Raw genomic sequence first — 10,685 nt, 5'->3', positions numbered from 1 at the left:
CCCGATCGAGAGATTCTGGCCCGTTCAAGAGCATCGGGCATCAACCTCTTAAGAATGACATCATGGACCAACGCCTCAGCAAACTCACTCCGCTTGATATATACATGTATATATAGTTTTATTGAAATGTAATTGAAATTTTGTTTATCAAGATTTTTTTAATTTTTTTTAATGACATCGTTATGGCCACCAAGCCGAGAGTGATATACTGGTTCCGGACAGACCTGCGTCTGCACGACTCGCCTGCCCTCCAAGCAGCATTGGATCTCGAGCCGGAGGTTCTCTGGCCAATATTCACATGGGATCCTCACTATGTGTACAAGGCGAGAGGAGGAGTGAACAGATGGCAGTTTTTGTAGGAAGATCAATTCTCATTTAACTCTCTCTTGCAAGCCAAGACTGAATGAATAAATGAATGAGACAAGGCAGCTGATATACGTTGACTCACAGGTTAGATTGCCAAAACGACCTTTCAAAATCCATCACAAAGCTCAACAAAAAGTCCAAATTGTTCGTCTTGAGAGAAGGTCCGCAAACTCTGTTCCCCAAACTCTTCAAAACCTGGAAGCCCACGCATCTCGTCTTCGAAAAGGACACGGACGCATACGCCCGCTCCCGCGACGAGGCCATCGCAAAGGCCGCCACGGAGGCCGGCGTCCAGGTCATCATCAAGCCAGGCCGGACGCTCTGGGACAGCGATGAAATCGCCAAGCACCACCATGGCGGTAAGCCTACCATGTCGATTACCCAGCTCCAAGCTGCTGGCAAGAAAATAGGCCCTGTTGCGAAGCCCATGGCTTGTCCCAAGAGCTTGCCTGATCCGGGCGATATGCCTATAGACTTTGAACGGCATCTTCCGAGCAAAACACCAGATTTCAACGCAGGTTTTAGATCTGAGACGGATACGGGATACAGCGCGATTGCAGGGCCAAACGGCGATTTCGCAATCGAGACGCTGGAAGAGCTCGGCTTTCCTCCCGCCACGACACCCCATCGCGGCGGCGAGAGCGTCGCCCTCAAGGCCCTCGACGAACTAATCAAGAACAAGACCTACGCCGCGACGTTCCAAAAGCCAAAAACAAGCCCAGCCCAGTTCAGCCCGCAATCCACCACGCTTCTCTCCCCGTTCTTCCACTTCGGCGCCCTCTCCGTCCGCCTCTTCTACTGGCGCGTCCACGAAGTCGTCGAATCCCACGGCAAGGGTGCATCAACGCCGCCAGAGAGCCTCATCGGCCAAGTCCTCTTCCGCGACATGTACTTTGCCGCCCAAGCAGTGCTCGGCCAATCCTTCGCGCAGACAGCAACCAACCCTTACTGTCGCTTCATCCCGTGGCACTTACCCTCCAAGCGAGACCCAACAACGGGATTGGCCACGGGAGAATACCACATAGACAAGACGGAAGCCGAAACATGGTTCCAGAGATGGAAAGCCGGCGTCACGGGCTTCCCCTGGATCGACGCCCTGATGCGCCAGCTCAAGGAAGAAGGCTGGATCCACCATCTCGGGAGACATAGCGTCGCATGCTTCCTCACCCGCGGCGGCTGCTACGTCGACTGGGAGCGCGGCGCCGAGGTCTTTGAGGAGTGGCTCATCGACCACGAGCCCGCCTGCAACATCGGCAACTGGCAGTGGCTCGCGTGTGTGGCATTCTTCACGCAGTATTTTCGGTGTTACAGCCCCGTATCGTTTGGCCAAAAGTGGGACAAGAATGGCGACTTCATCCGCCGTTGGGTCCCAGAACTCGAAAAGGTCAAAGCAAAATACATCTACGAGCCGTGGAAAATGCCGCTCGTAGACCAAAAGGCGGCCGGTGTGAGAGTAACCGGCGACGGCATCTCAGACCGCCAAGAGGGATCGTACCCCAAGCCCATGTTCGACTTCAATGAGCGACGAAGCATCTGTTTGTCGGCTATGAAGAATGCTTATGCGGTTGGGTTGTATGGTAATGACGACAAGGTTTTGGACGGGAGCTGGAGGTCGCTGTTTCCATCTCCCGACGAAGCTGAGGTTATGGGCGAGTATGAGAGCGACTATGGAGACAACGCAGATATTGGAGACGAGGACGGTCGAGAGGAGGTAGATGGAGAATCTTCAGGCATCAAGCGCGCGGCGCGAGGAAATAGCACAGATGCCAAGACAAAGAAGCAGAAGACAGAAGAGTAGTTTGCTAGAAAATGAACCGTGTCTTGAGAATAAAATGAGATACTTGTCCGGCACCCCATTCATGGCTAACCTCGCGATTTTATTTAATCTTCTTCTCCTATTGCTTCCTCTGCTTCCACTGCCTTTGCCCTTTCGTGTTACTAGTATATGGTAGTCAAATATTTAATGTGGACTGACTGCCTCCTTGGGCCGCGGCTGTGGTACCTGATAACGAAAATGAGGTGCTGAATTATTAATAATTCCCCATGAAAGAAGTCACAATTGAGTTCCATAAAGTTCAAACACGAGCTGATCTCAATACGGCATCCCCTTGTATATTAAGCGAGGCCCACTTCTTGATTACCATTACCTGCCCCCAAAAGCTACATTAATTATTGTCTTCCAAGATCACCACAGTCAAGTTTTTAATAGCTTCATATCGTGTATAAGAACAATTCGCCTCTCTCTCAAAATCTTCAGAGCAAGGTGGAATTTGTCCCGTTGAGTGGCAGCACTCCGATATGTTGAACAGGCATCTGCATTATATCCCAGTGATCGGAGATGTTGGGGTTGCCGTAAGGTCGCAAGGCGGCGAAGCGCAACCTATGCAAAGAAAGTAAGCACGTCTAGAAACTAAACGATAGATATCCTTGGATCCTGGGCCTCACGTATAATTGCCCGGTGCAATATGGCTTCCATTTGCCAGCTTGCCAAACCACCAATGTTTGGCATAGCCACGGGGAACTCTCAGCTGCGGAAATGAAATTGTGTCATCCTTGTCCATACGACTTGGGTCATAGTACCAAAAGGTATCAGCATCTTTCATCGTAGCTGCAGAGCCTATATAACCGAATTCCCCGACAATGGGGGGATATTGCCAGCGGTTCTCTGTCCAATATGTATCGTAGATCTAAATCGCGGAGCAAAATCAGTCATATCTTCATATAAGTAAAAAGAGTAGGTACTAACATCCCAGCGGAGGTGGACGCATGGGTAATTGAGACGTGCAGATAGCTCAATAAAGTCGAATCGGTTTCTGTCCGGGTTGAAAGACCAACTGTACCATAGCATTAAATATGCTCCAAAGAATAACGCTGGCATTACTCACGTCCAATTCGCACCCCAATCGGTGATGAAGGGGTCTCCCAGAAACATAGTATCGAAAGCTTTCTCGGTATCATAAGCTGCCCCTATAGCGCACAAAATGTATCAGCTTGTTGTAATATCCAAATCCATCCAACTTGGGCAGACAAATGTACCTCCATAGGGAATGGAGAGATCTTCGCCATTGTTGCCCCTGATCCAGATTTTGCCGCCGTATAAAGGTAGGTAATCATCACTTATGCCCTCTGGCAGACCGAAAATGAATCTTGAAGTTGTTAGCTTTTAAAAATGTTAAATGTGGTACCGAGGAATGGCATTATTACTCGACCTGTCGCGTCTCTCCAGAAGCTATCATGATATCTTTAGGCAGCACAACTGGTGGCACAATCTGCAGAGGTTTAATCTGGTAGACGGTTTTAATGCCGTAATGAGGATCCAGGATTTCTACTCCAGCTTGCGGCTCAAGCTCAAAGGAATACGTGACTGTTTGGTTTCCAGAGTTGGTTATGTCGACGTTCCATTTAGATCGAAACTGTATGGAATCTAACAGAGAAAACGGTTCGAAGGAGAGCTGAGTAACATGGTTGATGACTTTGAGAGCATTGACAAGGCCAGTGCCTACTTGAAATGGAGGGGCTCTGAAACGGAAATCAGCGTCATCAGCAGCCCAGCCAATGCTGATTCCACTGGAGATGACCCGGTTTGCTAGCATCTTTGCAAACCCCGGGCCATGTAGCTCACGGCCGCCGTGCTTGGATATGTATAATGCCGCAACGCCGGCGATATATGGTGCGGCCATGGATGTCCCACTCATGGACTCGTAGCTATTGCCTGGTACAGTGCTGACAATCTCAAATCCTGGAGCGCCGATATCAGGTTTGAGCAGCAACTCATTCGTTGGCCCCCACGAGGTAAATAGGGCGGGAATAGGTGCTGCGCCGGGATCAGAAGTGCTGATGTTTGGATTTCCAGTTACATTAATGGCGGCCACAGATAAGACATTATGCCCGCTGGCGCCACTGCTTGAGTAAAATGGCCCGGTATTGCCTTCGTTTCCTGCCGAAATGGTAACCACAATCCCCTTATCGGCAATTCTGCTAGCAATCAGAGCCCAAGGATCATCAGCAAACCCATCGGGTCTGCCAATGCTTGCCGTAATGACGTCCGCCTATCCAGAGTTGTTAACCGGTAGAACGCAGGATCAGGTGCAACAAAACTTACCCCAGCGCCATATGCGTCACAAAATGCCTGGATGAGTACATCTTCGTCAGTATCCCAGGGATTCTAGACAGCTTGTCAGTAGGATGCTGGTTTATGCAGAGGAAAACATAGATGGCCTACGTCGGCAAAAACTTTGAATGAAAGAATTTGAGCATCAGGAGCAACGCCAGTCAGCCTATAAGTCGGAATGGTATTAGCCTCGGATGTGATAAGAAGCCTCGTTTGGGCAGATTACCATTCATTTTCCGCTGCAATGATTCCGGCCACATGGGTCCCGTGGCCATGAAAGTCCATGGGATCTTGATCTGGCTCCCTTGGAAATTTCTTCTCATTGTGTGAGTTCCCTTGAGATTTAAATTAGATCTCGCAATATCTCCGTCGCCATCAGCTGAACAAATCTTACAGTTTGTACCAACGAGATCATAACCTCCGGCGATTTTGCAACCCGGGCCAAAGCACCCACCGAGCTACAGATGTATTTAGTACGAGCCGCTAAATCATCACCGAGAAGGTCTACCAACCGCCTCGTGGGTATAATCAACCCCTGTATCGATAATGGCAATAGTGGCGCCTTTGCCTCGAATACCTTGAGCGTGGAGCTGATCGACACCGGTCCACTGATGCATCGAATAGTTGTGATATTTGAGTCTGGGGGCGGCCTTTACTCTCTGCATGGCGGACGACATGGGCACAGTCTTCATTGGCCAGACGTTTGTCACACCTCGAAATCTTCTTAGGGAGTCGACGTTGTCGATTTCAGTCTCGACAACCAATCCATGGAAAACGTCACCGCAGTCAAATTGTCTAAAGTAAGTGCTGTTTCTCGATGACGGTGCTGCAAACAGACGAGCCATGTAGGGAATGCTCCCCTGAACTAAGTGTTAGTCTGCAATTTTGTATGCAGTGAGAATGCGGCAATAGCATAACATACAGTTTCGACTTCAACTATATACCTGTTTGTGGCAGCATTGACATTTCCCGTGGGTATGTCAGCCACTCTCTTCTGCTCGGTTTTCAGTGACGCTGCCTCTGCCACGAAAACGGCGAGGCTCCAAAGGTTGAGAACTCGCATGTTGATTTGTTTCAATTGGCCCAAAGGGGCACTTTGGGATGAAATTATCCTTGACACAGTCTTACTACTCAGATGGTATTAAAAGCAAGCTTGATGCCGGTAAGCTGGATTCAGCTTGGGAGAGAGGAAGCAGCCAACAGGAACTGACAAGGCTCAGTCGAAAGAACAAGTGCACGATCAAGCAAAATTAAGGCTCATTACAGCAGTGAGAAAGCATCGAGAAATGCACAAGATTGAAAGATCATGCCAACCGAGTTTTATTCTCACAGTCGCCGTATCAGCTGTCGATATACATCAAAGAACAAACTTTTTGAAATAGTCGAGACGGCATGGATATGCCGACTTGGTCCTTCCTCACGGGTAGCGACATCTTCTCTTTCCTACCTTGTATTTTTTCCAAGGTTGCATATCTCGAGAGTTCTGGGTGTTGGGCAGGCGCTAGGAATGATGCCTCTCGGCAGCGGGAGTGCTCCTGTCACGGTGCCCGCACTTTGCCGCAATGGAGCTCTTGCACATCCGCTCTTATCTATGGCGATCCAGACTGAGAAAGTGCTCAATCGGCTCTTTCCCGTGCCAGCGGGTCTGATACGGATATCGGCTGGATGCAAAAAATAAGTACTTGTTACTTTGTGATAGGTGCGAGTTTGCATGATGCAGCAGCGCACTTCAACCGAGTCATCGTCGCACGCAGTCCCGTCCCGTGGGTACCTATGCGTACTCGAGAGAGATATAGCACAGTACCTACTACTACTAGGTAGATATAATTGTGACTTGTAGAACTAGCTGGATGCACTGAATGCTCGCCGCCGTATCAGGTTTTACATGCTCATAGCAGCAGGCATCTGGAGGCATAGGCATAGCAGCACTGACTCGGACAATTTTCTGCATCCTCACTCTGCCAATTGTAGAGCTGGGGCCACAAATAAACAGCTGTTGGCACCCCAAATGGCTTCGCTTTGAACAAGTATCAAGTGGAAGCTAGCTTCTCCTGAGAAATAAAAGCTGAACATGGTCAAATTTAAGTCTATAAACCATCACTGCTCGGCTGCTCCACACCCGTGCGCCGTCCACAGAAAAAGTGGCGCTCCGGCGCACAATGAGTACAAGTTCGAGGCAGAGGAGGAGGACCGTTGGGGGATCTGTGTTCTCGGCAGCTTCCGATAATGCCAACGGGCTCGCTGGACGGCCTCGCGCACCATGTGTGAGACATACGAGACAATGGCAGCAAACACGCAGCAGCTCAAGTGGTTCTCACCCCGTTGTATATCACCTTGTACGAGCACGGAGGACTCGAAAATTCATCTACGCTAGAGCTTACGTCTGTCACTTATTACGAGTAGTACTATTAGCACTCCAGCTATTACTTGTACATACTAAATAGTGCCTGAATACTTGCAGACAGTCCCAGCTCAGCTGCTCCGTGCAGGGGCCCCGTTTCCTTCAAGATCGCGCCTCGCTTCTGGAATCCACGTGGAAAAAGAGTGCTAGGCGCAAACATGGTTCTGCACCCATGCATGTCACCAGCCAGACGTGACTTGTCGGCGCCTTAAATGGGGAGATTGGCCTGAGCTGGGGAATAGCAAATCGCAATCATAGGCGAATCCGCGGCTCTCTTTCGTCTGATACCATCGCTAGCAGACCCAGCGTCCTGGCTGGAGAGTGACGGCTAAAGTCGAGACGAAGAATGGATGCAGGGGCTGTGGATATGCACTACTGCTGGCATTCTAGCTACAGAAATGCGGCGCCCGCCATGCATCAAGGCACTACGCAAGTAGCACGACGGCTATCAGGTACAAGTACGGAGCACCACCGGTATGGTCGCGGATGGGGCCTGATGCGGTTTGGGTTGGGGATGCGCAGATGCAGGACGAACGAGTGGACAAGCCAGGGTTGCTGTTGTAAATACGAGTACGGCCGCACCGCTGCTGCTGGACTGTCGTGCATGCAACGCTGTATGCTAATTATAGGCAGGCACTGAGCTGCACTCGTACGGTGCTTCTATGTTTATTCATGCAGAGAACAGCAGAGGGAGAGGCGCAGGCAGACAGATGGACGGATGGACAGAGCTGTAGCGAATCGACGCTGCAGATTGCGACTTGCAGCGGCCAAGCAGAAACAGCATGGCGACCATGCAGGTTTCAATCGATAACGGCGGCCAAGACTCCCGCTTTCAACCAGCCAATGTCGCTTAATGGGAGCTTGCGCCGTACCTGGCCAAGGCAAATCCTGCCAAACCCAGCTTGGAGCCGGCGACTTTATTGGCGCAGCCCAGACACCCACAACGGCTCGACATGGGCCGCGGCCACTCGGGCCACGAGGAAGCCCCTGCGCTAGAGAGCCCGTATTATGGAGCAGAGGTGTTTCATGAAGCCGCAGGAGGGCGAACCATTTTTTGCAAGCAGGACTGAGCAGGATAGAGTTGACGGGGAGAAAGAGGGAGATGGGGGATGAAGACAAGGAAGAGAATGAGCGGGACGCAAAAGAGATAGAGAGAGATAGAGGAGGGAGCCAGTCATATCACGGTTTCAGGACATTCAGGTACCAATATAGAGCACCAAGTACAGCACGGTGTCTGTTTGTAAGCACGTCAATTCTGCAGCTGGCTGTCGATGCGATGCTTTCAAGCTTCAACCTTGTTCTACCGTTTTGCCTCCATTTCCCATCATTCTTCCCGCCAAGCAGTAGTCAATAGTGCTCGCGCTAGCACTGTCAGTCAACACACTCATCCGTTGAAAAAAGACTCAGCGTAACCACAACCTCTTTTAGTCCTGCACAACATAAGGAGACACCTTCGTCTTGCAATTCGCCTTTATCCCCTCAAGCCCAGCGCCTTACCTGGCATGGAGCTTTAGCCACCCACTACAGGCGGTAGTGCTCCTCCGTAACCACCTTCTCATAGCGACGTGGGGTCCCCTGCAGCTCATTCACGAGTAGCGTGTGCTAGCGCTGGAGCACCGCAAGTAGTGATACCTCCCAAGCCATCCAGGCCCTCTCCGTCCGCTGCTCCCGCGCAGTCGCTCGGCCACCAAGGCCTGCCAAACAAGCAGTGCTGCAAGGTCCAGGTACTTGTAGCGCGTGGCCGCCCCTTGACCCCGGGCCTCTAGTGGCGTGCCGCCTGCAGCGTTGCCACGAGAGTACCAGTACAAGCCCACTGTCCAGAGTACGGGCTACTCTTTCGCCGGTGCCATGTCCGCCGGCGACCCTCGTACCTCATACCTCGTACCTGCTGATCCGTATCGTTGCCCCCCGGCCCGCCAATTGACCTTCCAACTCTTCTCTCGTCTCTGCGTTCAACTTGAACTTCTTCTTCTTCCCATCTCTTTTTTTTTCTCTAGTCCTCATCCAGCCAAAGGGCCCCTGTAGCTGCAGCTCCCCAACCTCTTGTCACTCTTTTCTTCTTCGCTTCTCTCAACTTATTCAACGGTACTAATACAGACGGGAAACCCCAAAACTCCCCTGCCAACGTACCACTTGCTTCCTTTCCTTCTTACTTCAAGACCGCTTCGACTTCTACCATCACCTGATTCTACTCTACCTTGACTTACACTTGATACGTACGCGGCTTCATCACTGCAAATACCTATACAGCAAACTCAGGGGACATCCACTCGATCCGAACTCACAACACCTTTTGTCTTACACCACCTGAAACGAGCAACAAGAATCTCGATATACGAGCAATACCCGTCTCAGACTCTCCTCTTCGCTTCTCCCAGCTTTAATCTTACTTGCACTGCAAACATGGGCCAGAGCCTTTTCGAACGCATCCAGGCTAAGCTGGAGCTCTTCCGCCTTGAGCAACGCTACACCCGCCGCCGTCATCGTCGCTCAACCTTCGTCTCCAATGCCGTCTATGTGGATGGCGAATACGTCTACCAGACCCCCAACAGCACCGGCTCTTCCTCAGAGTCGAGCGCATCTCGTACCGACGCACTACACGGCGACCGCGCATCGCCCTCTCCTAGATCTCCCATGCACTCCATGTCTCCTGAGCCAACCACTCCGACCATGGAGACACTTCCTGAGCGCAAGAAGTTGAACCGCTTCAGCTCAATGCCGGGCTTTGGATCTCGGACAGAGGAGCAACAGAGGACAGTTCAACGCCGAACCAGCATGATTCGATAAAGAGTTTCTAAGCCAATAGAAACGAGAATCAATTATACAATTACAAAAAAAGACAAAAATCATTTCATTTTGGATGGTGTACGGTTCAAATTACCAGACGACAGAGCGGAAGATACCATTTGGGAAGCCTTTGGTTACGTTATCCCACGGCAACCCTGCGCATAGGATTGTATCCCGTGTCGTTTTGACGAATATCACTTGCATCTCATCAGAGTATATGTTTTTTTTTTATTTCACACTCGTTCTACCATTCTAGACTTTCACCCACATTATTCATGAGTCTGAATATGAGTTTTGGTGCCTGGAAAGATTTCACTGGATGCGCTTCATCGCTGGCTTAAAGCATCCTCATACATTTTTTCTTTATTACTTTTTTTTTTCTTTTCTATTTTTCTCTTATTATCCAGAGCTAGGCGCAGCATGTGATATGTCTGCTATGACGATTGAGCTGAACATATTTTTCTCAATACGGTCTTGTACATAGATGCCAAAAAAAATTGATGAAAAGTTTTAAAACCCTTAACGTATTTACCTTTGATACAGTGACCATACGGCGCTGCCGGAGCTGTTGCAGACAGCTCGCATGATGATCTATTCCTGCACGTAGTAGTATGATGGTATCACAATCCGGCACTTCCGCAGCCTTAGGTGGCCCGTATACGACGTGTAAGTTAGAGCCCTGCGACAAGGTATTTGCCCCAGCTGTCTCCATCTCGGTGACGGAGAGTCAGGAAAGACGCACAGCAAGCATGAACGCAACGCCCGTCAAGTAAAACACATCCTTCTTCACCTTGAAGCTCTTTCGCCGCCGCGTCATGCGCATTACGTAGGTGCCAACGGCCCACGCACACCAAATGGCATGACATGTCTCGAGATCTTACCAATCAGTCCCAATCTTGATGATAGCTCGAAACCAAAAAAAAAGTCGCCTCTTTCTTTTCCCACATGGAAAAACAATGGGGTTTGTGGCTGTCGACTAAGAACTCTCCGACGTCGCCGCATGCCGAAATGACTTGAAAC

General features: G+C 50.4%; 3 protein-coding genes across 5 annotated transcripts; 2 read left to right on the top strand and 1 right to left on the bottom strand.

Annotated features, from left to right (window-relative positions):
• Positions 1-122: 122 nt before the first annotated feature.
• Positions 123-2,239, top strand: TrAFT101_003215 (uncharacterized protein). 2 transcript variants are annotated; one of them, XM_024902366.2, is made up of 2 exons: positions 123-355; positions 451-2,239. In XM_024902366.2, the coding sequence occupies exons 1-2, from the start codon at positions 183-185 to the stop codon at positions 2,162-2,164; spliced, it is 1,887 nt and encodes a 628-aa protein (XP_024764343.1). In that variant the 5' UTR covers positions 123-182; the 3' UTR covers positions 2,165-2,239. The 2 variants fall into 2 exon arrangements, with proteins under 2 accessions (XP_024764343.1, XP_065982929.1); XM_066126822.1 differs by having other exon boundaries at positions 123-2,239.
• A 218-nt stretch (positions 2,240-2,457) lies between these two features.
• On the bottom strand, positions 2,458-5,540 carry TrAFT101_003214 (uncharacterized protein; the record flags this gene model as incomplete). Of its 2 annotated transcripts, XM_024910532.2 has the most annotated exons (12): positions 2,458-2,746; positions 2,812-3,053; positions 3,113-3,200; positions 3,252-3,333; positions 3,403-3,512; positions 3,571-4,415; positions 4,469-4,531; positions 4,589-4,643; positions 4,704-4,812; positions 4,872-4,935; positions 4,990-5,337; positions 5,400-5,540. In XM_024910532.2, 12 exons carry the CDS (start codon positions 5,538-5,540, stop codon positions 2,620-2,622), a joined length of 2,274 nt encoding a protein of 757 aa, XP_024764342.2. In that variant the 3' UTR covers positions 2,458-2,619. The 2 variants fall into 2 exon arrangements, with proteins under 2 accessions (XP_024764342.2, XP_065982928.1); XM_066126821.1 differs by having other exon boundaries at positions 2,458-3,053.
• Positions 5,541-9,281: 3,741 nt separating this feature from the next.
• TrAFT101_003213 (uncharacterized protein) lies at positions 9,282-9,665 on the top strand (the record flags this gene model as incomplete). The annotated part of the gene is made up of 1 exon (XM_066126820.1): positions 9,282-9,665. The coding sequence occupies one exon, from the start codon at positions 9,282-9,284 to the stop codon at positions 9,663-9,665; it is 384 nt and encodes a 127-aa protein (XP_065982927.1).
• Positions 9,666-10,685: the final 1,020 nt, after the last annotated feature.

Source organism: Trichoderma asperellum, chromosome 2 (genome assembly GCF_020647865.1).
Source record: "Trichoderma asperellum chromosome 2, complete sequence".
In the NCBI taxonomy this organism is placed as follows: Eukaryota; Fungi; Ascomycota; class Sordariomycetes; order Hypocreales; family Hypocreaceae; genus Trichoderma; species Trichoderma asperellum.
This window is presented reverse-complemented; position numbering and strand designations above follow the sequence as displayed.

Bases quoted from the DNA above. Each gene is read 5' to 3' on its own strand.
- TrAFT101_003215 (XM_024902366.2), top strand. From the start codon at position 183: ATGGCCACCAAGCCGAGAGTGATATACTGGTTCCGGACAGACCTGCGT. The intron at 356-450 runs GTAGGAAGATCA...GTTGACTCACAG, and splicing joins GTGAACAGATGGCAGTTTTT to GTTAGATTGCCAAAACGACC.